Source organism: Callospermophilus lateralis, chromosome 2 (genome assembly GCF_048772815.1).
Source record: "Callospermophilus lateralis isolate mCalLat2 chromosome 2, mCalLat2.hap1, whole genome shotgun sequence".
NCBI classification, from domain to species: domain Eukaryota; kingdom Metazoa; phylum Chordata; class Mammalia; order Rodentia; family Sciuridae; genus Callospermophilus; species Callospermophilus lateralis.
This window is the reverse complement of record NC_135306.1, coordinates 67,156,878-67,182,588: the sequence shown is the minus strand read 5'-3', so window position 1 is coordinate 67,182,588 and position 25,711 is coordinate 67,156,878. Positions and strand designations below refer to the sequence as shown.

General features: G+C 40.7%; 1 protein-coding gene across 4 annotated transcripts in view; it reads left to right on the top strand.

The window, feature by feature from the left end:
• The window catches only part of Dock8 (dedicator of cytokinesis 8), a 214,902-nt gene extending 211,016 nt beyond the window's left edge, over positions 1-3,886 (top strand). For all 4 annotated transcript variants that reach the window (XM_076846038.1, XM_076846035.1, XM_076846037.1 and 1 more), the window contains 2 exons: positions 2,271-2,441; positions 2,857-3,886. In XM_076846038.1, the coding sequence (XP_076702153.1) occupies positions 2,271-2,441; positions 2,857-2,917 (232 nt within the window). In that variant the 3' untranslated portion in view covers positions 2,918-3,886. The remainder of the gene's footprint in view (positions 1-2,270; positions 2,442-2,856) is intronic.
• The last annotated feature ends 21,825 nt before the right edge of the window (positions 3,887-25,711 follow it).

The window sequence follows — 25,711 nt, the reverse complement described above, 5'->3', positions numbered from 1 at the left end:
TGGTTTCAATTAAGTCAGTTCCTTCTTGTGTAGCAGGCTATTTGCATGATGAAGCTGTGGTCTTAGGTTAAATTTTCCCAGGGGCCAGGTGGCCTTCCCTTGCCTCAAAGCTGTGTGACACTTTCTTTATCTTTGACTGTCTTCCTGAAACTTTGTTCGGTGTTTATAGGGGTATCTGGTAACAGCACTGGGGCATGCCAAATCTAACACCATTATTAGGAAAATACAACATATTGATCATATTGAACCTCATTCATTTGAAAACAATAGAATTATTACTAATTATTACATGACAGTTCAGTTACAACCATTACTTTGTCCCTTTAGGGATTATTGATTTATAAGTCCCCTTGGATAGAACGGTATAAAACAAAAGGCAATTCGACTTTATCATATTTAAATTGCATGATTTTCTTTTTTGGTAAGTAGCATACTGTGTGGAAGACTGTGGAAACTAAGTCTAACAATCCACAAGTCAGACAACCACTATGAGTTTTAAAGATTTTTCTGTGTCTTTAATGCTCTGCGGTTTTGTCGTGATGGGGTCAGGCATAGATCTGGTTTTGTTCATTAGAAGATTTTCATCTGTTTTTAACTCTAGAAATCATCTTCCATTATCTCTTTGAATATTGTCTCTCCCTCATTTTCCCTTCCATTGGAGATTCTATTAAATGTGGGTTTGGCCTCTCCATTACATCTTCATGTCTCATTATCTCTCTGGTGACATCTATAGATATGTCACATATTTCATTAGTTCTCTAGTTTTGTCTAGTCTGTTTTTCAACCTGTTTATTGAGGGTTTTATCTATTTTATCTTTTTTTCCTCTTTCTCTCTCTCTCTCTCTCTCTCTCTCTCTTTCTTTTGGTACCAGGTATTATACCCACAGGCGCTTAACAGTGAGCCACATCCCCAGCCCTTTTAATATTTTATTTAGAGACAGGGTCTTACTAAGTTGCTTAAAGTCTCACTAAGTTGCCAAGGCTGGCTTTGAACTCTTGATCCTCCTGCCTCAGCCTCCTGACCTGCTGGGATTACAGGCGTGCACCACTGGGACCAGCTAGAGATTCATTCTTATATCTAGGGGTTCTATTTGGTTCTCTTGAAAATTTCCTAGTCTCTTTTTTTCAGGTTTCCTGTGTGTTTGGTTTTGTTTTGGGCTTTTCATTATTTGGCTAGTTGATTTTTTTTTTTTTTTTTGTCTTGGATTTTGTACCTTTAACTATTTCTTTATGCTAACTAGTTTTTTTTACATTCTTTTATTATCTCTAATTCTTATTGGGCTAATTCTCTTTGCCATGTCTGTGCATTCTCCCATCCTGGTTAGTTTCCTCATATTGTAATTTTCCTCATTATAATTTTCTATTATGAGCTCATCTTTGGCAGGAGTCACTCTTTCCATGGGTAGCTCATGCACCCTGATTGAGAAAGTGTTCCTCCAGTGTAACTTCACATAGGTTTCAGAGGCTGAGGGATTTCAGTAATCACAGGTTTGTTTGTTTGTTTTTTATCATAATTTCTCACTTTGGAACATTCATAAGGAAGGAATGGGAATTTATAACTCATACCCATATGTGATACAAGCCTATAATTTCAATTTCTATTTTTCTTTTTTTTTTTCCCCTCTCTTTTATTTTATTTTATGTTTGGTACTGGAGATTGAAAACACAAGGGTGCTTTACCACTGAGCTATATCCCAAGCCCTTTTTATTTTTTTATTTTGAGACAGAGTCTCTCTAAGAAGCTGAGGGCCTGGCTAAGTTGCTGAGGCTGGCCTCAAACTTGCCATCCTCCTGCCTCAGCCTCCGGACTTGCTGGGATTATAGGCATGTGCCCCCACACCCAGCACACTGAGTTTTTTTTAATAAGCCTAGCAGTTCCTCACAATGCCATCTTGGCAGGCATCTTAACATGTTCTGAGCTTCAGAGAAAATTAAACCTGTAATGTATACAAAACTCCTTGCATAGTGTTTACCACATATCAAGGCGGAGGTTCACAGTTCTGGCTCAGGAGTCCTTGATACCCCTGGGCAACTTCCCCAAAACACAGAGTTTCCTGGATGTTATCCTTCAAACCGTCTGATTCATGAAGTCTGAAGTGGGGCCCAGAAATCTGCATTTTAAAGAGCTCCACACAGAATCCTGGTAGGCCTCCAGGTTTGCAAACACTCTTAGAGGTACTCAAGAAATGTTCAACACAGACATCACCCCTGAATTTCTTATGAAATAAAACCTCATTTTTTTTTCTCCCACTCTGATATTTCCATCTCAGATGCGGCGAGGCCGTAGAGAAAAACAAGCGTCTCATCACAGCAGACCAGAGGGAGTATCAGCAAGAACTCAAAAAGAACTATAACAAGCTGAAAGAGAACCTCAGGCCAATGATTGAGCGGAAGATCCCAGAACTCTACAAGCCCATATTCAGAGTTGAGAGTCAAAAGAGGTAAGAATGGGGCAGAGGAGGGCTTTTCCTGGGGGACGACAGAGGCTTGGTGGGCAGCCCCCCAGCATGCTCCGCTGCTCTTGTTGAGCTGCACAGCTCCCAAGGTGGGAGGGGGGCCAGGAATCAAAGCAGCCTAGAGTGTGAGCCACGGACCTTCCCCTTGCCTGCCCGTCACCCTCCGTTTTGACCTTGTATCAGTGCCAGTGGGCTTCCCAGGTCTGAGTGTGGCCTGTGTTGGTGTCTTTCTTAGCACCCAGTGCGAAGGGGATCTCAGGACCTTCACTTATTTACAAGTTCCCCAGGATCCATGTCCTTTTCTGGTGGGAGATTTCCTCCCTCTCCCTCTACTTAAAAGGCTAATTTATCTTTTTTTTTTTTTCTATGTTCTCCCCTCTACCCCACTTCTTAATTTCAGGGACTCCTTCCACAGATCTAGTTTCAGAAAATGTGAAACCCAGTTGTCACAGGGCAGCTAAGAAAAGCCATCTTCACCCATGGAAACTGAGGCCCAGAGACCTGGAGAAGGACTCGCTAGTACTTAGAACCAGACAGCTGCCACTCAGGATTGGTGCACACTCCATGCCGGGCAGCGCTCTGGAAACTTCAGGAGTCAAGAGACCATAGAATTATACCCAAATGCATTCTGACTAGACTTTGGCCATACCAGGGGGTTGTGTGGGGTGAGAGGGCGGGTAATCAGGGCTGACTGTATTTATTGAAGTGTATTTTCACGATGTACAAAAGCAAGCTTAAGCAGCATGGCCGACTGAGTGGTCAGTCCCTGTCCAACCAAGAAGTGATTTCCTCTCGCCTGAATTTGAATCTATAAGAGAAACTCAAATTGCACAAGAAAAAGTGGAAAAGTTTCCCAGCAGCCTGTTCTAAGTGAACTTTACTAGTCCCCGCTTCATGGGAAGGGAGGATGAACTCATCGAAGCACAGAACATTTTCAATAAGTCCATGAGGTAGAGACTTACTCAAAATCTGCATATTATGATGATTAGAAATTTGGGAATAGATTATTCATGAAATTGTTATACATTCAGTAATGCTGGACTCATTATTGTATAGTTATTTTTGCTTCATTGTTCCTGTTAATTTAAACATGCATTTTTGGAGGAACACACTCAAAGCACTGATTTAGGATACATGGTACTCTGCCCTCAGCCAAGAATCGCTGAGAATGCTTTCACGTAAATGGAAGCAATTCTATAACATTTAGCTTCCCCCCCAACCCTTATGCTTCTTCTTGCTTGCTTGCTTTTTTCCCTCTCTGGGACCAAGTGTACTTTTTTCTAAAAAAGATAATATTTCTGCTTTTGTTTCAGAACATTTTGCTCTTTGCTACAGAATATATTCAGCATTGAATTCATGTGACCCTGTACTTTAGGAGAAAGATGAACAAAGTTATTATTTGAGAATTAAATTATATATTTTTAATATGACTGATGATTTTGACTGTTACTACAGATGGAATGAGAATTGCAAGCAAAATATTTCCCTTTGCAACTTGTATTGTTATAGACAATTTAAGATGTTATAAAATACCCAAGAAACTTTAAGGAAGAAGAAAAATGCATAATTGTGAACTTGATCAAGTAGTATTACCCAGATGGCACCTCAAATGCACTTTTTAATTTTGGTGGTCATGAGAAAGAATTTAGCTTGGATATTACAGAACTTTTTGCTTATTAGGTGGGCGTTAGTTTATATTCTGAAAGAGAACTTTTTTTTTTTTTTTTTTTGGTACTGGGAATTTTGCACAGGGCCTCACACATCAGGCAAGCTGTCTACAACTGAACTACATCCCAGCCCAAGAGGACATTTTTTTTTTTAATTTTTGTTAGTTGTAGATGGACAATATCTTTATTTTTATTTATTTATTTCTATGTGGTACTGAAGATTGAACCCAGGGCCTCACGTGTGTGAAGCAAACACTCTACCAGTGAGCTACAACCCCAGCCCAAGAGGACATTAAAAAAAAAAAAAATTGAAGTTTAGTAGTTTAAGTGCCAAGGTTTTATTTTTTAGGCACTTGGAGCAGAACTCTTTCTAAATTATATTATATTCCTAATTGCCTTCTCAAATGAACACATATGACATACTTCAATTCCATAGGTACTTAGCACTATCTGTATGGGAAACAAGAGTGAAACCAAAGTTGAAAAACATTGTAGCTGCCCTTGGAAGTCTCTAATTCTAGTGAGGAAGATCATATACGCATGTGGGTAGCCACAGTACAAAACCAGACTAGAACAGAACCTATAGCATGTCACCTTTTCTAAGTGACTCGAGAATGGCCATTATTATCAACACCTATTTTGCTTAAAACGATAGGGGTTAGGTGCTAAGTTATATAGGGCTGGCTTCTAACTCCAGTAGCACTAATAGCCCAGGATACTCCTGATTAAATACCCCCTGCTTTTAGATACCAGGAGTCTAGTTCTGTTTTTTTCAATCTCTTTTGATCTATGGTGAGTGCACTTGTTTTGTAAGTGCAGGAACTGTGTTCATGGCAGGTTCTCATCCCTTGGCCCCACACTCAACACACAGAACACAACTCAAAACTATTTGTTGATGGACTAAATGAATGAGTGTGAATTTCTAGAGGAACTCTGCCTGATAGAAATATAATGCAAGCTACCTACATAACTTTAATTTTTCTAGTAGCCACATTTTTTTTAAAAAATCATAAAAAAGGAGCTAGTAAAGCTAATTTTGTCAATATATTTTATTTAGCCCAATATATACAAAATATCATTTTTACATGTCATCATTATAAAAATTAATGAGGTATTTTACATTCTTTTACACTCATTTTACATTTTTTTCTACACTTAGAAGTTTGCTGCTTTTTATACAAAATGCACATCTTCCTAAGTCACTTTTCTTATTTTCTTTGGTGTACTAGGGAACCCAGAAGCACTCTAACACTAAGGAACTGAATACTCTCCCCACCAATTTTTTTTTTTTTTTTTTTTTTTTGGAGACCAGGTCTCACTAAGTTCCCCAGACTGGCCTCAAATTCCAAATGCTCCTCCCTCAGCCTCCCAAGTAGTTGGGATTACAGGTGTATACCATGGTGCCCAGCCTTATAGCACATCTTAATGAGGACTAGCCACATGTGGCTCCTAGCTATAATACTGGATAGTGCTGTTCTAGAAACTTCCAACTTTGCTAACTTGATGGCTCTGATGTGTGGGTCTAGAATATAGATAGCCAGGCTGAGTGTGGTAGCACACACAATTCCAGATATTTGGGAGGCCAAGGCAGGAGGATAGCAAGTTTGAGGCCAATCTGGGCAACTTAGCTAAACCTTAGCTCAAGCATCCCTGAGTTCAATCATCAGTGCAAAAAAAAAAAAAAAAAACCGATTAATAGCCACAGTAGTGCAAAACTACCAGAATTCTAATTGAGACTCCTGGGAACAGACTTAGAAGGGAAACTTAGACACTTAGGCAGTTGGATAGCTTGAGCTCATCAACGTTGGCTTTGACTGCTTGTTCTCTTTCTAGGCTAACTCCAGGTCTTAATTCCAGGTCCTTTATTTTTTAAGCAACAATGATAAATAAAGTGTGGGTATACCTGCACTTATGGCCTAAACAAAGATCTCAGACATTGGTCCTCTGATCACTGATTCTAAAAATAGATAGTTTAAACATTCTGAGGCAGAGAGCAAATTTAGCCTTTTGTTTCCTGGAAATTAGAGAAATCTGATACACCACAAGAGCCCTCTTGGTTTTACTCTGGAAGGTCTTTCTAGGAAGCTCATCAGATAATTTTCCACTTAGATCCATGCCTCCCCTCCTTCAGGAAGGTCCAGGGTGCAAGTGTCACAACCACATAAGAATCTCAGGAAGATGAAACATGAATAGACAGCATATACCTGTTTGTGTTGTCTTAAACTCCATAATTTCTGTTCTATAAGAAGTGCTTTCCGGGCTGGAGCTATAGCTCAGTGGCAGAGTGCTTGCCTAGCATGTGTGAGGCACTGGGTTCGATCCTCAGCACCACATAAAAATAAACAAAAATAAGAAGTGCTTTCTGCTGGGCACTTGGTGCACTCCTATAATCCCAGCAGCTCCGGAGGCTGAGGCAGGAGGATCTCGAGTTCAAAGTCAGCCTCAGGAAAAAATGAGGCACTAAGCAACTCAGTGGGACACTATCTCTAAATAAAATACAAAAGAGGGCTGGGAATGTCGCTTAGTGGTCGAGTGTCCCTGATTTCAATCCCCAATACTCCCACAATACAAAAAATAAGTGCTTTCCATGACAACAGATTGGTTTTTAAAAGAAAGCCAACTTTTAAAGCTGGTATTGGTAATTGTGGTTGCAAGTATGTTTTCAAAGACAGAGAACCCTTGTTTTGCTTTGATTATATTTTTAAGTGCTTGTTATCTCAAATGTGTCATAAAAATGTATTGATCTGCATCACTTTATAAACAAACTCAACTCTAGAAGTTCTAAATATATTCCCAGAATGCTAGGAATGTTCAAAATATAAATATTCTATTCTTTTGAGGTCTAAAGGCAATGCCTCCCAATCTTTTTCACATCATGGTATAACATTATCTGTTGAGCCATTACAAATAGCCCCAAACTCATCAGCTTAAAACAATAGTAAGCGATAAATATCCTACCCAGACCTTGAGGATTAGGAATTTGAGAGTAGCTTAGCGGAGCAGTCTGACCTGGTCCCTGCATGTGGTCACAGCCAAGATGTTGGTCAAGCTGCCACCACCTGCAGGCTTGACCAAGGCTGGAGCATCCTATTCCAAGGTGGCTCATTCACATCACTGGTAAATTAGTACTGAATGTTGAGAGGCCTTAGTTCTCCATGTGAACCTTTCCCTAGATGTCTTGACTATACTCATGGCTTGGAGGCTTATTTCACCTAGAGTGTGTGAATCAACAGAAAGAAGGCAAAAGTGATCACATCTTTCATGACCCAGCCTCAAAAGTCGAATCCTCTCATGTCTGCCATATTCTATTTTTTAGAAGTCACCAAGGTCAGCCCACATTTAGGAGGAAAGCAATTAGTCTGCATTTTGAATGAGGAGTATTAAAGATTTTGGGGGGTAGGGGGTACCATGGATTAAACTCAGGGGCACTCAATCACTGAGCCACATCCCCAGCCCTATTTTGTATTTTATTTAGAGACAGGTCTCACTGAGTTGCTTGGCACTGCCTCACCATTGCTAAGGCTGACTTTGAACTCGTGATCCTCCTGTCTCAACCTCCTGAGCTGCTAGGATTAAAGGCATGCACCACTGCACCCGCTAGAATATTTTTAACGCATTTTAATATTATCATAATGGGGCACATTCAAAATTTTAATTTGTTGTCTTACTGCAGGAAATGAATAGGGCTTCTTGCTGGTGGAGATGACCAGCTCCGGAGCTCTACCTGCCCCTTGTCCACACCATAGGGCTAATGCGAACAGCATCAAGGAATATCTACAACCTAGCATTGTGGCATACTACTTAGGAAGCCCCAGCCTAAGGGTTGGTCTCAGCAGGGCAATCTTTTGTAAGGAACAGAAAAGCAAACTTGAATTGGCATGTTTTAAAGGGGGTGGTATTTATTAGCTCACTTAAGAAGAATTCAGAGAGCCAGGTGCAGTGGCACATACCTATAATCCCAGTGACTCAAGAAGCTGAACACGCTCAAGGCCAGCCTGGGAAACTTAAGTGAAACCTTGCCTCAAATTTTTAAAAAATAATAAAAAGGACTGGGGATGTAGCTCAGCTGTAGAGCATTTGCCTAGCATAGGCAAGGTCCTGGGTTTAACCCCCAATACTGGGAGTGGGGGCACACCAAGAGTAACTCAAAGATAGTGTTGATTCAGACCCAGATTTCTTAAGGACCCGTACCACATGTCTTGGGTCCATTTTCCATCTCTGCTTTCTCTTGGTTAGCACTGCCTTAAGGCTTTCATTAGTGGTCCTTAGAAATTCTGGACTCATCCATCTTGGCAAAGACAGTCCTGAGCCTCACAACCTCATATCACTGAACCTCACAAATAAGAGAGCATCTACATCCCAGGATTCCCAACGGAACTGCTTGAGGCCATTCTGATTGGAGTGGATCATGCTAACCAAGTTTCCTCTATTGAGCTAGAAGTAGTCAATACCAACTCAACCCATGTGGCCAATGAAGGGGGTCTAGTAGTTCCTGAAGGAACCAGAAGGAAAGAAAAAAGGAGTTAACTACAAGGGCAAACTACAGGGTATCTTGCTTTAAACCAGATGCATCTGGAAGGGCCTTCTGTGTAGACCCCGATTAAAGTCTAATTTTATAATGTCTGCAACCACTGGACTGGCAGGACTATCCCTAGGAGGAAATAACAATAGAAGAAAAAAAAAAGAGTAGGGACTGGAGCAGATGAGGGTGGGGGTGTTTTGCTGTAGTAGTTAGGAATTCATCTAACAGAGTGACTTGCCAAAAGTGGTTCAAAGTATCACACATCAGAGCTACAGAGCTGGAGGTGATAGGGGGTAGGTAGTTGGAGGAGAGAGAAGGCAACAGGGAAGTAGCATTAAATATGGCTTCAGCATAAAATTATTGGTTGTGTTTTGAAAGCCAAGCATCAGAATGGTGTCTTGCTCAGTGCTGTATTTCTAGTGACAAGCCCCCTAGGTGCTGAATAAATGTGTATAAGTAACCAAAAATGAATGAAGGTTTTAACTGGTGATGATTACTGCCAGACTATTCCCTTTCTGTAGCTCTGGGCTAAAAGCAGCACCCAAAGGAGTATAGACAACAGGATCAAATGGTTTCAGAGGAGTACCTTTTGATTCACTCGACTTTACTTATGATTAATACATTGCAAGAATTAAGAGGATTTTTTTCCTTTTTCTATTGCTTTCTCTTAAACTATCTTTAATAATCTTAAAACCAAACTCCCAGAGCCTGATTAAAAACTAAATCTCTGATAGTCACTAAGTCTTCAGTCATGAAATTACTGGGAGGAAATGCAATATAGCCTTGGTTGAAAACCATTTGGACAGTTGTCTGCATTCCTAATTCCTGAGTCCTTCATGCTGCAGTGTATCTCTGGGGAGAATCGCTCTCTGGAATAATACTACTGAATCCATCCCAATTCCTAGTTTGAGGAGGGTTTTTGTTGCATTACCTTGACAGCTAAATGGTTTTCACACATTGGAAGGCAGTAAATCACTGGTAGCAAGAAAGGGATGATTTTCAGGCATTGCAGCTCTAAAAGAAACAGCTGGGAAATCAGGTCCCCCACCTCTGTTCCTCATTAGTTCCTTTATGCAAAGAGAGCACACAACATGGTTGAACAAATTGTTCTGTTATCCAACAGGATTATTGGGGTTATTAGTGCAATATTTTAAAAGTCTGTTTGACTGCCAAAAGACTAAGGATCAGAAGTCCCGGTTTCCCATTCTTCCACTTCACAGTCTCGCAATGGTGGCCAAGTCACTGTACTGCTCTGAACTTTGGAATTTTTCACTGTGAAAGAGGAATAAGAGTTGCTCCTCCTTCTTCCAACCTACTTAGGAAATCTGATGAAATAATTAATGCAAGGGGTCATGTTTTGGAAATTCAAAAGTGCTGCCCAACATGTAATGTAGCAGTATTTACAGTTGACACTTCCAGAAAGTTTAGACAGCACCCCCACACATTGCCTTTGCTGCTGGCAACATTAATCAAAATCAGGTCAAAGGTGCAGGCAGGACAGAGGTCTGACTTACCAGAGGATAAATCCCTTGTCTACTTCACTTGCAGTGCCAGTTTATATGTCTGGCAAAGGGCAACAGCAAAGGCCTCGGGGTAGAAGGGAGAGAGGATATCAGCGGAACCAAGAGGGTATGCAGTGGCCCCTGGAAACCCCACCTGACCCAGCTTCCCTGTCTGCTCATGTGCAGCAGGTTTCCAGTGCATTCCTCTGAAAGGTAAACACACGGCGTGCAACAGCCCACCTGCGTCCTCCAAGCCTAGACGTGCCCCCTGAGGGAATCAAAGCACACAGACTTCCACTTGAAACAAAGCCACTGGCCAGCTACTTTCCCAGTTAATAACAAGGAAGAACGAGAAGACTTGGCAGCCATGACGGATTTGCAATAATTAAACTGACACTGCTAGGTCAGAAGCCTGGGGTTTGTCGGCAGCCTCCCCTGCTCCACTCCCTCAGATCCAACTTTAGAGGCGAACGTGGATGCCTCTGGATTCATATTAAGCAAAAAGTTTCTAAGGAGGATAACGCAGAACCCAGCAATTAAGAAACTCAAAGGCCCTAACCCACCAGGAACTGACCAAAGGACTCCCCAGCAAGCACTACAGTTTAAACAGAGCTTAGAGAAATCTGGTTTCTCCTGGGGGTGTTAAGGCACATGCACAGCGGGCCGGAATGGCATGGGTGAGGATTAGAAAAGAGAGATGCCTTGAAGCCTCAAGGGAGGGGTTCAGGGAGGCTCAAGTGAGGAGCAGTCAAGTAGGAATCAAGTGAAAGTCATGACAAATGGGCATGGTCCTAGGGTGTTCTGCTGTCCTTCCAGTTGGGAAAGTGCAGAAAATGCAGCTAATGTATATTTGGAATGAAAGGGTAAAAGGAACTGGGAAAGAAGGGGAGTCTACTGAAGGCACCACAGGATAAGAGGAGAACCTCCTCCCGATAAGCCTTTCCTGAAGAGATGAAGAAACAAGACCCAGCTCTGCCCTCAGAGAACACCCCACCACACACACACTACAGTGAAGATACCTGTGTGTGCTCAGCTTTGAAGGAGGTCCACTCTCCATTACAGCCTGCAACCTGGAACCCAGTCACAGACTGAGACCCGTTCAACATTCCTTCTGGAAACTTCATCCCCTTTCCATCCTATCACCCACTGACATTTCACGCTCTTTTTTGTTTTTTTAATTTGTGAATGGATCTACCTGTCCACTTGACTGTAAATCCCTAGAGGACGGGAACGATCCCTCTTTTTATCAGGGAAGAGAATTGAAGATTAGGAAGTTCTTCAAATGGATACCAGGTCTCCCTGTGTTGTTAGAAGAGAGCCCTGTGTAGTCAATGTAATTCTGGTTGCAATGCCAGGATTATTGTTTTTCAAGGGATGGGTCATGTAACACCAAAATGCATTGTCCCTGGGAAATAAGTTAGAGGTAATGGCTGTGGACTGAGGGTATGAAAGAAGGAACTGTAAAAAGGAAGTGTAGGGAAGGGGAGGTGCACACTGAGGAGAGAGGACTAGAGATGGGGCTACCCGGGTAGGTAGTATAGGGTCTTGATTTAACATCTGAGCAGCCATTTTAAATGTTAACCACAATCTTATGAGATAAATTTCGCTTTCCTGTACTTCCTCTTACCCAAACTCCCCCCATCCCCATTAGTGATCTACCCCATGGTACCATAATCCTAAGCCAATCCCAGAAGGACACGACCCCTTTGCTCTGGAAAGCCCCAGGGTGCCATCGACCTAAGACAAACCCATGCTATTCCCACCCACCTATCTCTGATGCAAGCACCCCCGGCATATTCCATAGCACTACAATCACAACTCCAAACCCCTACCCCACAAAAGCTAAACACCCGAACATCTGGGGCCTCTCTCCTTTCTATAGAGAGATAGATGGCCTTTATTTGTCAGCTTTGTGGATCTCTGCCTGGTATCCATCCTTCATTTCTCGCTTGCCTGTCTCTCATCTCTCGCTTTCTCACTTTCCTTTCAGGTAGGAATCCTTCCTTTCTCAGAGCCTAAATCTGCCCTCTTCCCTGAAGTGGGATTGAACCAGGTTAAGATAGAGTTTCAATTTCTGGTCCCTCTTCACTCAGCTGTTCTATGAGGTTAGCTGGCATTTCAGTAATATAATGTCTTTTTCTGTACGTCCATGGTAAGTGGGTGTTGATGGCACATGAAGATACATGAGCCAGCCAGCAAAGACTGGGACTGACTCCCTAGGGACCATCAGTGAGAATAAATTTCCCCCTCGTTCCCAGTCCCAACTTCCATCAGAGTCAGTGAGATACACCCTATAGACTAAAAAGAAGGCCGCCATCTCTCCTAGGGTCACAGTTTTATCCCACAGGTATATTACACTTCTTTCACAGTTCCCCTGGCCTCCATTCCAAGCCATGGGTGGCTGACCAAAGAAGCCATTGTGACCCCAGAAAGACAAGACCCCAAGTTTCTCTCTTCCTACTTTCTCAAGGTGTAGTCATACCTCATTTCTGGTGGCTTTCTGGCTCTCTATCACATATTCCTTGTTTGTTGTTGATACTGTTGTTACTTTTTTTAATACCAGGGATTAAACCCAAGGGTACTTAACCACTAAGCCACACCCCACCCTTTTTTTTTTTTTTTTTAAATAGGGTCTTGCTACATTGCTTAGGGTCTCACTAAGTTGCTGATGGCTTTAAACTTGTGATCCTTCTGCCTCAGCCTCCTGAGCTGCTGGGATTACAGACATGCACCACTATGCCCAGCAGTTTCCTCTTTTTATGAGGGAGTTTGGAGAGGTATCTGCTTATTAGCACTGAGGATCTCTGCCAGGAACCAGTTGTGCTTGGGAATGCTAAATGTAGGAAATGGAAGTGAAACAATGGCACAAAAACTTGCCTGCTCCTCCCCCTCCCCCCAATGGATCAGGGATGGCCTTATGAATTGGGTAGGCTCATAGAATGCAGTGAAGTGATATTTGTCATTTCCAGGCTAGATCTTTTTTTTTTTTTTTAATTTTTAATTTTTTAGTTAGACACAATTTTATTTTTATGTGGTGCTGAGAATCTAACCCAGTGCCTCATACATGCTAGGCGAGCGCACTACCACTTGAGCCCCATCCCAGCCCCATCCAAGGTAGACCTTAAGAAGCCTGCTAGCTTCTGTTTTTACCCTCTTGAGTTCTGAGCCACTGTGGAAAGAGATCTGGCCAGAAAGACTGGCTAAACAATTTTCGGAGTTCAGTGTAAATGAAAATATAAGGTTCCTTGTTTGAAAAACATTAGGAATTTTAAGGTACTGAAAATAGTGCATTAAACCAAGCAGAGGCCCTTCTGAGCATGGGGCCCCACATGACTGCACATGCCACACAACTCAAAATTGACCTTGCTGGCCACTCTGATGGGGAGACCTCATAGAAAGAGACTCCTAGTCAGGTCCTACTGGTGAATCCAGCCTCATTCCATCTTAAGATGGGGAGCCATATCGTCACAAAGTCATGAAAAGTTCATTTCTGTTTTATTATAAGTTACTGCGATTCCTAAACTCGTTTGGAATTCCTGCCCATGCCTTGAACTCACCCATGCCTGGCTTTCCCTGACCAGATAACAACCCTCTCTGAAACCTCAGTGGTGCCTCATAAATTCTGATGTTTGGATCTGAATTTACTCCCTACCTTGAAATATCATGCCATGTAGATCATTATCCTACTTTCTGCCTTTGTATTATGCTTATCAAAATCCTGTGAGCTGTAAGTTCTCAAGACACCCCCCTTTGCAACTTTTTGTGCAAAAAAAGTTGTTCCTGGAAAGCTGGGGTTCTAATCTCTAGCCTGGGGTTTTCAGGAGAGACAGTCCTGGTCAGTTCCAGTGTACACAAATACAAGCTTGCTTTAATTTGATTTAAAAGTGGAGTTGGTGGTCTTTTCTTTCTGCCGTGGTTCAACACTAGCTGTTCCAGTCATCCAAGCCAATGTGCCAGACATGTGAGGAAGCCATCTTGGATTTCTAATCCCATTGGAGTTTCCTGTTAGCAGGGCTGAATGCATGAGCAACCTCAGGTGAGACCAATAGAAGAACCGCTCAGCTGAGCCCAGGTTGCAGAACTGTGAGCAGATAAATGGTTGTTACTCAAGCAAAGTTCACTAAAGCTCTTCATGGTCAATGTGCTGTCCTTAAAGCTACTAAGATTGGGATAGTAGGAAAGTTATTTACTAATTAACTAAGCAGGAGTTAGTAAACTAACCAAGCCAGAGTTAATTAGGGAGCTGTCTTTATGTAATGCCATCCAGTACAAAAAGACTTTCTATTTTAATTGCGCATTGTTTTGAATTTCCTCCACCACACCTTACTGGGAGACTGCAGTAAATAACTGAAACAGGAGGGAAGAGAGTTTGCAGGGAGTGAATGTCAGCCATGTTCCAGGACCTGTGCTGGTGCTCTGTATCTGCTAGCTCACCTGATCCTCACAACACACAGGACTGTGATTTCCTTTTACAGGAGAGGCCACTGTGGTTCTAAGGTTAGGGGATGGGCCCCACTATTCCCCAGTCAATAAGTGGAAGAGGTAGAATTTGAATCTGAGTCTGACTGATCCCAAGACCCATAGAATATTCCTACACTGAATGAGGGAAAGATCCAGGGAAGGTGTGTGTACCTTGGAGACTATTGTAGAGGGATCTGCTGCAGACCCTCCCAAGTTTCCTCACAATGGAAATGCTAGACAGGGAAATGACCACCATGTGAAATTCCCCCAAATGGTCATCTTTACATCACAGCTCTCTGATCTTCCACCATGATTCCTACAATGCCAGGTGACCTAGAGGTGTCCAACAATGAGGCTAACTCTGAACTTCTTTTTTTTTAATATTTATTTTTTAGTTTTAGGTGGACACGATATCTTTATTTTACATTTATGTGGTGCTGAGGGTCAAACCCATTGCCTCATGCATGCTAGGCAAGCACTCTACCACTGGGCCACAACCCCGGCACCACTCTGAACTTCTAATAGGGATCACACTGAGAAAATGTGATGTGGTTAGCTAGCAGTAGTCATCACTTATTTATGTATATATTATCCTCATAAACCTCAGTCACAGGTGATCATCTGGGGATGTGTTCAGGGATGATATTTGTTGGGTCAAGGCTCAGACCTGGGAAACAGATTTGGGATTCCAGCAGGTAAAAGAAGATGCAAGACACAATTGGGATGGTAGACATGCTTTATTTGGAAGCAGCAGTAGGTTATAACCACCCCCACCCCCCACAGGCCTTTCTTATGTGTAGGCCAGACAAAGAAGGTGCACTGCCAACAGGTTACATAAGTGGGTGCATGCTCACAAGCACACGTTTATGATCTTCAGTACATATGCTGAATCAGGGTGTTCACGACTTTGGCCACATGCTAAAACCATAGCCCACCAGGAAGGCTTAGCCAGGGAGCCTAACTATTGCTATCTTGAGCCTGCCTTACAATCTTGCACTCAGAAGGAACAAGAGTTAATTTCAACATTAGACTAAGCCAGAGTTAATTAGGGAGGTGAAACAGCTGACCATATGTGTCGGCATCTAACACGAAAAGACTTTCTATTTATATCATGTGGTGTTTTGACTTTTCCTCACCAAGCCTTCCTGAGTGTCTATCTGCCATCAGTGGTGAATATATCCTTCTGGGTCAGCCATGAGACCAGTGTAAATGCTAAATTGGTCTTCAGTGAAGTAGTGACTCTCCTTTGCCTAAAAGCAGTATAGATGAGTATTTATGAGCACACACTGTAGAGACGGAGACTGAGGTTCAAGTCTTCATCCTGCCTAATTACTAATCAGTGATGTTGGGCAAACTGATTTAACTTTGTAAGTCTCAGTTTCTCACTTACCTGTAAAATGAGATGATGTGAGAGCTGAATGACATAATGAATGTGACTTTCCACAAGGTGCCAGACCTGGGATGAGGCTTGTAAATGTCAGCTACTATTTATTTGATGAATAAAAGAAGGTAAGTATTTTTTCTTTGATACCCCCCTCCCATTTTCCATGTCCTTTCTCTAAAAAAGCCTATGTATGGGTAATTTCTGTGTGTTCCTTCCACTCTCCCCAACATCTGCCACTCTTTTACTATCCATCCCCACTTTTTCTTTCTGGGTCCCTACATTCCTTCCTTCCTCCCCTAAATTGGGGTTGAGCAGGGGGAGATGAGAAGGCGACAAGAGACAGAGAGTCTTTGGTGGCAGGGTGACAGTGAAGCTCTATGGGGCTGTCAGGTCTTTCTTATTTCTGAGGATACTATCCCTCCACATTGGGAGAGACCTCAGCAATCATTGATTATGTACAGACTTATAATTTTAAAAACAAGGAAACTAAACCACAGAGGATTTCAGATGGCCTCCACACAGTATTAGTCAAGCCTGAGCAAGATCCCAGGTCACTTGTATCCCCATTCAAAATAAAAGAGGAAGCCTAACTCCATGTTTCCATCTAAGTCAGGTCCTGTTTTCCCATAGCCCTTGCTTCTCTTGCTTTCCTATTCAGCTGTTAAAACAGCAAAGCATAGCAAGAGTTGAGCCATGATGGACTCCATTCTGTGCATACTAAGATACTCACCTCCCTGTCCATCAGCAGAAATGGCATTAACAAATGGCACTAACAAATTAACTTTCCATTGATTGAGAGCTCACTGTTATGTAAGCATCAACATTACTTTTTTTAATGGATTTTTTTTGTTGTTGTTATTTTAAATCTGTGACATTTTCTTTGTTTTGCAGTGTTGGGGACTTGCACATACTAAGCAAACATTCTACCACTGAGCTACATTCCCTGTCCCAAATTTGTAGCATTTTTTTTTTAGTTGTTGATGGAACTTTATTTTATTTGCTTATTTATTTGTGGTGCTGGGAATGGAACCCAGTGCCTCACATGTATGAAGTAAGTGCTCTACCGCTGAGCTACAACTCCAGCCCTAAATTTTTGCATTTAAATAAAATGTTTAGCTTCTGAGCCAAAATGAAAAAAAGCAATAAATTTACAAAGTTTTACAAAGGTTTTTCCCCCCAAATGAGTTCTGTTACATTGTATATGTCACCTTTTCTAAGCTCCAGCTTCTTATCTGTCCAGTGGGGTATTGAACATCTACAAGGTTATTGTAGAGCTTAAAAGCCCATTTCTGTGATACCAAGTATTTAATAAATAGCAATTGTCATTACTCCATTTTGCAATTTGAGCAAGGGTTGCCAGGGAATTAGAGTGATAGGATAAGGTAAAGGACATTATGGAAAGTTGGAAGGCATGTAAAAAAGATAATATATTTGAAACTTATTCTTCTCTTTCATACTTCATGAATTTTCTTTTGGATCTCATGTCTCGTGGAAGTTTAAGGTTTTTATGGTAGGAATACAAATAGAAAAAAAATTCAAAGAAAAAAGAAATTACTAGTAGGTCCAACTTTTGACTTCTAAATTTGAGTTCTTAGACAGTCTTTGAAAGTCAGAAGTTGCAGAGAAAGAAAAGGATTTTCTAAATTCCTATAGCTTTCAGCATACCAAGTGAACCTGACCTCTGAAGTCATTGGTAGAGAGAATAAGTTTTGGCATGAAGGGTTTTCCTGCTGCACACAAAGATGGGACATTTTTCCTTTCCAAAAGAAAGGAATGTTGGTGGAAGAAAAGGTTTGAAGGAGAAATGAATTTTGTGTGTCCTGGCTTCTCCCTGCAGAGCGGAGATCAGGACTGGTAGATAAACTGAAAGAACTGCAATGAAGGAGCTTGTGTCCTGATCCTCATTTGGAACTTGATGAAGGAACTCCCACATGAGGGGCACCCGCCAATGCATACCACTGAAAGAGAATAAAAATAACAGCATGGGTCTTCAGCTTTGTCTTAGAAAAGCAAAAATGTAGCCTCCTTTGATTTTCCTGCCTCTGGGTTCATCCAGCCCTGGTAAGGGCTGCAGTGCTGCCCATGTTTGACCCCAGACAAATCAGTCATAATGAGGTACACTCAGTGGAGAAGTCAATGCTATACTTTTCTTGAACCCCAAGATGGGCCCCTGGGGTTTGTAGCCAATAAAGGAGACATGGCCATGCAACACGTGATTGGGAGGGTCAAGGGATCAAAATGTAACTGATCATTCAGAATAGACAGGCTCAGAACAAGGTGGTACCTTCTACTTTCACCCTGATTATCAAATCCCTCAAGGAATCATGGATAGAACAAAGGAGAAAAACATCAAGCATGATGAAACTATCGCTTTTGACAAGATTGCCAACATCCATCAATAGATACGGCACTAATCTTTGGTCAGAGTCCTCTCTGGAACTTTTAAAGAGATCCCGGGGAATGCCCAGTCTGTGGGCTACAATGTTGAAGGTCCCCATCCTCATAGATGACAGCTGTTGTACAGTGGAATGCCCAGCTAGGGAAGAATTTCAATAAAGGATCATTTGATGCTGGGTGTGGTGGTACACACCTGTATCAGCAAGACCCTGCCTCAAAATAAAAAGATGGACAAGGGATGTAGCTCAGTAATAAAGCATCCCTGGGTTCAATCCCTAGTACCAAGAAGAAAGGAAGGGAGGAAGGAAGGAAGGAAGGAAGGAAGGAAGGAAAGAAGGAAGGAAGGAAGGAAGGAAGGAAAGAAGGAAGGAAGGAAAGAAAGACAGACAACACTACATGGTTATTATAGGGCTTGCATGAATACCTTGAATCTTTTTGAACAAGAATCAAGAGTGGAACTGGGTAGGGGGAGTCACAAAGGAAGACCTTGAGCAGGAAAAGACTATAGTTCCCCAAGTGCAGATGTCACCAGTACAAGTCAGACAAGTAGTCAGAACATTGCTAAAAAATGATCATAGCACAAGGAAAAGGGTAAGCAAATCTAGAGTTCACTGTCTCCTGCTTCCATAAAGCTGCCCACATGCCACCCCACTACACCAAGGAACCATCTGGAAAGGAGGGCAAGAAACAATAAAAGATTAGCTATTTACTTAAAAAAGAAAACCAAAGTCTGGGGATATAATTCAGTGGTAAAGTACTTGCCTAGCTTGAATGAGGTCCTGGGTTTGATCCCTAGAACCAGTCAGAAAGCAAAAACAAACAAACAAAAATTAAAAAAATAAATAAATAAATAACCCTGAACTTTTTCCATATCCAAGAAGACAGATATAACTAATGACAGATCTAGAGTTAATGAAAAAGATTTTGTCAGGTGTAGAAAACAAATGAGCCACATGGACTTTGCACAACTGAATGTAATTTGATAAATGTCTTACTCAATTATATGAAAAAAAGACAAAGAATCACCATAACTCTACCATGGTAAACATTCATTACATTTTGAAGGTATTTCTTTTCTACTTATTTGGCAAGTGCATAGTTATTTTAAATAGCTACAATACATATCATTCACATAATTTTATGTCTTGTTATTTGTAAAATTGCTTTTCCATGCTGTTATGTGGTCTTCTTAATTATCAATATTAATAGATTTATAAGCTGTTAATCAAAATTCTTGCAGTAGCAGATAATATAAAATGAATAAGTAGCTTAAGGGAAAAGGAGATTTAATGGAAAACTACTGAGATAACTTATGATATTAACAGAAACCAAACACGTTTGTGTTTTTTTCCACATCAGAATTTTTCTTTCTTTCTTTCTTTTTTTTTTTTTTTTTTTTTTTTTGGTCCCAGGGATTGAATTCAGGGGCATTGGACCTTTGTATTTTATTTAGAGACAGTGAGTTGCTTAGCGCCTCACTTTTCTTTTTTTCTTTTCTTTCTTTTTTTTTTTCTTTTTTTTTCCTGAGGCTGGCTTTGAACTTTCGATCCTCCTGCCTCAGCCTCCTGAGCCACTGGGATTACAGGCATGTGCCACTGCGCTTGGCCCATTTATTGGTTCTTGATCTCAGTTCTTCTGCTTGTTAAGGAAGTCAGTTCCTAAGCCAACATGATGGGCCTACTTTTTCTTCTATTAGGCACAGGGTCTTGTTCTAGTGCTACTTTGATCCACTTTGAGTTGAGTTTCTTGCAGGGTGAGAGATAGGGGTTTAATTTCATTTTGTTATATGTGGATTTCCAATTTTTCCAGCACCATTTGTTGAAAAGGCTATCTTTTCTCCAGTGAATATTTTTGGCACAGTTGTCTAGTATGAGATAACTGTATTTATGTGGATTTGTCTTTGTGTCTTCTATCTTGTACCATCTAGATATATGTCTGTTTTGGTGCCAATACCATGCCAATTTTGTTACTGTGGCTCTGTAGTATTGTTTAAGTCCTGGAATTGTGATGCCTCCTGTTTCATTCTTCTTGCTAAGAATTGCTTTGGCTATTCTGGGTCTCTTTTTTCCAAATGAATTTTATGATTGCTTTTTTTAGTTCTATGAAGAATGTCATTGGGATTTTAATAGGAGTTGCATTCAATCTGTATAATGCTTTTGGTAATATGGCCTTTTTGACAATATTAATTCTGCCTATCCAGGAGCATAGGGGGCCTTTCCATCATCTAAGGTCTTCTTCAATTTCTTTCTTCAGTGTTTTAGTGTTCTGTAGTTTTCATTGTAGAGATTTTTCTTCTCTTTTGTTAGATTGATTCCCAAGATTTTGTTTTTATTTTTGTTTTTGTTTTGTTGAGGGTATTGTGAATGGGCAGTTTTCCTAATTTCTCTTTCAGTAGGTTCATTACTGATGTAAATGAATACATTTGATTTATGGGTGTTAACTTTATATCCTGCTACTTTGCTGTATTCATTTATTAGTTTGAGAAGTTTTCTGGTGGAATTTTTTGGATCTTCTAAATATAGAATGATGTCATCTACAAATAGTGATAGTTTGAATTTTTCTTTTCCTATTTTTATCCCTTTAATTCTTTCTTTTGCCTAATTGTCTGGCTAGTTTCAAGGACAATATTGAATAGAAGTGTCAAAAGAGGGCATCCTTGTCTTGTTCCAGTTTTTAGAGGAAATGCTTTCAAATTTTCTCCATTTATAATGATGCTCGCCTTGGATTTAGCATATATAGTTTTTACAATGTTGAGGTATGTTCTTATTATCCCTAGTTTTTATAGTATTTTGAAATGAAGAGGTATTATATTTGTCAAATGCTTTTTCTGCATCTATTGAGATGATCATATGATTCTTATAATTAATCTATTGATGTGATGAAGTACATTTATTGATTTCCATATGTTGAACCAAACTTGCATCTCTGGAATGAACTACACTTGATCATGGTTCACTGAATTTTTTTTTATGAGATTTGCCAGAATTTTTTTGAGAATTTTTACATCTATGTTCATCGGAGATATTGGTCTGAAATTTTCTTTCCTTGATGTGTCTTTGTCTAGTTTTGGTATCAGGGAGACATTAGCCTTATAGAATGAGTCTGGAAGGATTAGGTTGTATCTATTTTGCAATTTAAAGTTATGCTATTTAAAATTGTTTGTGTAGCAACTTCTTTGGATTTTTTTCCCTTACATGAGAAGGAAATTCATGTTTATTATTTACCTGGATACCAGGTGCTTATCCATATTAGGTAATTTTCATTAGCCACATTTTCCAAGTGGGGAAGGTGAGGGTAAGAGAGTTAAATGGTTCACTGAAGGTGATTCACCTGCTAAGTGGCATTGACTTGAAAACCTGTATCTTTTTTAAAACTGGGGATTGAACCCAAAGGTGAGTATTTAATCACTAAGCCATATCCCTAAACCTTTTTCTTTTCTTAATTTTGATACAGGGTCTCCCTAAGTTGCTAAGGATGGCCTCAAACTTGTTTGTGTTTAGCATATACAGCTAAACATATAGCATATATAGCTAATATATAGCATATATAGCTAATCCTGCTTCAGCCTCCCCGGTCCCTAGGATTACAGGTGTGCACTGAAAAGCCTGGTAAAAAACTGTGTCTTGATTAAGATCAATGGATTAGAACACATTGCAAGGACCATACTTGGGATTTTTTTTCCTTTCTCCTTCCTTTCTTTCTTTTAAAGACAGGATCTCAGCCAAGCACTATGGCACATGCCTGTAATCCCAGAAGTTTGGGAGGTTGAGACAGGAGAATCGTAAGTTCAAAGCCAGCCTCAGCAACTGTGAGGCACTAAGCAACTCAGTGAGACCCTGTCTCTATATAAATACAAAATAAGTCTGGGGATGTGGTTCAGTGGTTGAGTACGCCTGGGTTCAATCCCCAGGACCAAAAAAAAAAAAAAAAAGACAGGGACTGGGACTGTGGCTCAGTGGTAGAGCACTCACCTAGCATGTGCGAGGTCCTGGGTTTGATCCTCAGCACTATGTAAAAATAAATAAATAAATATTTAAAAATAAAGACAGGATCTCACTAAACTCTTGGGCCCTGGCTTGGAACTTGTGATCCTCCTACCTCAGCCTTCCAAATCACTGGTATTAGTCGTGCACAACTGCTCCTGATTACTACCAAAGACCATACTTTTTAAAAGTATACAAAATAGTTATAATATAAATAAATAAATAAATAAATAAATAACAGATTTTAAAAAAAAAAAAACTATACTAAAGGATAAGAGAAAAATTCAAATGCCTTCTATTTCCTCCATGAGAGCAGCTTCTTTCTTCTCAGACTCGTCATCTGAAGTCTTCCTGACTCCTGGCAGGGGCCAGTACTGTATTTTCCTGTCTTTACTTGCAAGAAAATAACTGGGCCTCCAGTGAGTATAATTGGTGCTAACAGTGATTTATTATGTACCTGGTTCTCCAGATTATCCTTCATATAGAGATTATTTTTCCTGAAAACAAAAAAGTATGGGCTTTTTTTCCCTCATCAGGTTATAACAGGTTTGCAATCCACTCCGTCAATACTAGAACCAGAATTTGACAGAGTTCCCTTAAGACAGAAACACAAGAAACACGTCCATCTGGTAAATAATTGCTGGAGTTGCATTCTTGTGCATTCAGGCATGAGCTAAATTTTGTGCAGCATAAAGCTGTGAAAATGTCTAAGCCTAATGGTGCAATATGAGATAAGATCTACTTAGATTTATCATATACCCAATTGCAGCCTCCTGGAGTGCTGGTGCATCTGAATGGCTCAAGTCACCCAGAATCTGATGAGCTGAACAGATGCAAGATTTTTCCAAGATGTCTGAGAAATCTCACACTTCAGTGTAAAGGTTTGAATGGATATGTGCAGCTCTCACTGTGTGAAAGTGAAGGAGAATGTTTGCCAAGAAGGATGTTTTCAGAAGACCGGAGTCAAATGCTGTTCCAAGTTACATGCATGCTTCCAAGAAGGCATCTAAAAGTCTTCTATTGCTAGGCCCGGTAACGTAGCGCATGCCTCTAATCCCAGCAATTTGGGAGGCTGATACTAGAGGATTGCAAATTCAAGGGTAATCAGTAATTTAGCGAGACCTTTTCTCAGAATAAAAAAAATAATAAGGACTGGAGATGTAGCTCAGTGACAAAGTGTCCCTAGGTTCAATCCCGAGTACCAGTAAATAAATCAACAAATTAAAAAATAAAAGCTTCTATCAACCTCATGCTGGAATGCTTATGCACAAGAAGAGTATTCAGTAGTAAAAAGGAAGCTATCAGAAGGATGTAAAGTAGTTAGTATGTAGCAGATGACTCTAAATTGTGATTTTTTCATTCAGGAGGAGCTATTTTAGTTTTCCACCAAGGAGACAGACTTCCTCATGAGCTCTCTGCCTCATCAAGCATAGAGATGTTGTGGTGGAAGACCCAGGAGAGCTGAACTCAAATTAAGACTCACTTACTCAGATACTCTCAGGAGTTGGGCAGGTAAATTAAGTGTGAAACCATAAGGCCTGGAGCTGAACTGCAGAGTAGTGGACAGGCACCCCTCCATCAACTCCTAAAGGCATTCAAAATTTATATATAAAGCATTGAGCTGGCTGGGGTTGTGGCAGGTTCAATCCTGAGCACCACATAAAAATAAATAAAATAAAGGTATTGCATCCAACTACAAATAAAAAATAAATATAAAAAAAGGATCTGGCCTGTTTATCAAGAGGACTTTTTTTTTTAGTTGTAGATAGACAGAATGTCTTTATTTTATTTGTTTGTTTTTATTCAGTGCTAAAGATCAAACCCAGTGCCTCAAACATGCAAGGCAAGTGCTCTACCACTAAGCTACATCTCCAGCACCTTTCAGTCTTTTTGACTTCTGAGTTCTGTAATGTTGGACATAAAAAAAATTATACACCTTTATCTATTGATCAAACACTTGCATTAACCTCTGTGGTAGGAGGAAGCAGAGTTCAACAGAAGTATGAAATATCAACTCTAGGAATTCAAGAATACTTTGAGGTCTGGGGATGTAGCTCAGTGGTGGGGTATTTGCTTTGTATGAATAAGGCCTTGGTTTCAATCCCTAGCACTGCAAGATGAAAAAAAGAAATTAAATAAGATTTATCACCATATAAGGGTCCAAGGAGGTCTCTGCAGAGGTAAAAAAAAAAAGACTCCAAACATTCTAGACCAGGCAGCAGAAAAGAATTTAAGGTTGAGTCAGGTTTTAACAAAGAGAGGAAGAGTTTTGTTAGCAAGTGAAAGATGAAGATATACACTCTCAGAGCGGAATGCAGGCAATCTCAAGAGTGAGATGCCCACCCGGCTTGAAGTAAAGTTTTTTTAGGGAACACAATTAGGTGGACTATGTATGATCAAAAGGGGCTGCATTTCACTTGGGATTGAAAATACCACACAAAATTGTATTTTCCCACTGGGGTCTGGTCTGGTATGTAGGTTTCAGTCCACATCAACTTTGTTGGCAATTGATGATTGGGTGATTGGGTCAGAGCATCAGACACAAGCCTTCAAAGTTAATGGTCTCTTTCTATTAAGGTCTTCTTTATCTTTTGCTGCATTCCAGAAAACTTATAGGGAACTGAAAAGTTACCAAGTAATTCATGGGCGTAAGCTCTTTTTGGTCCTTTAGGCCCCTTTGGCTGGCTCACAAGTTGTTTATGAGTTGTTTGTTCTATAGTATGATGATTATTTTTCCTTGAGGGGCTCAATGTTCTCTCTGTATCCCTAAATTTCTCTTCCTATGCTCACAGGAAAGCACCTAACAATGACAGGCAGTAGGCCTGAAGGCCAGGGGAAGCATTAATAAGGTTTGTCCAGATGGCTCTGGAAGGAATTGTAGAAGGAGGAAGGCTTGAAAGGATGAATGTTCAAGTTCAAGTCCATGGAGAGTAGCTTTCTTAGATGGTAATAATATAAAATCCCCAAGGTAGAGGAGGGGCTCAGACTTGGCTCCCTGTGAACCCCCCAATTTCTTTCCTATATCCTAAAACTGGATTCCAGTCACCTATTCTGTTCTGGGCCTCCTCCTCAGCCTATGGAACGCTCCCTTAATTAGGAACTAAAAGCTTTTTTAGGGCCTCAGATCCCCTAGACGGGCTACACCTTCTGTCAGAGCCCTTGGAGCTCCCCCTGCATATGCCTGCCTGGTCCACACCTCACTCTCTGCCTGTTTGGAAACTTATCAGCATGTTAATTGGGCTTCCTCTAGGACAGTTCATCTTGATGCTAAACCATCAAGGCAAATGAATTCAATGTTCAAGTGAAGAGGGTAATTCTGAACATTTACGGATCAGAAAT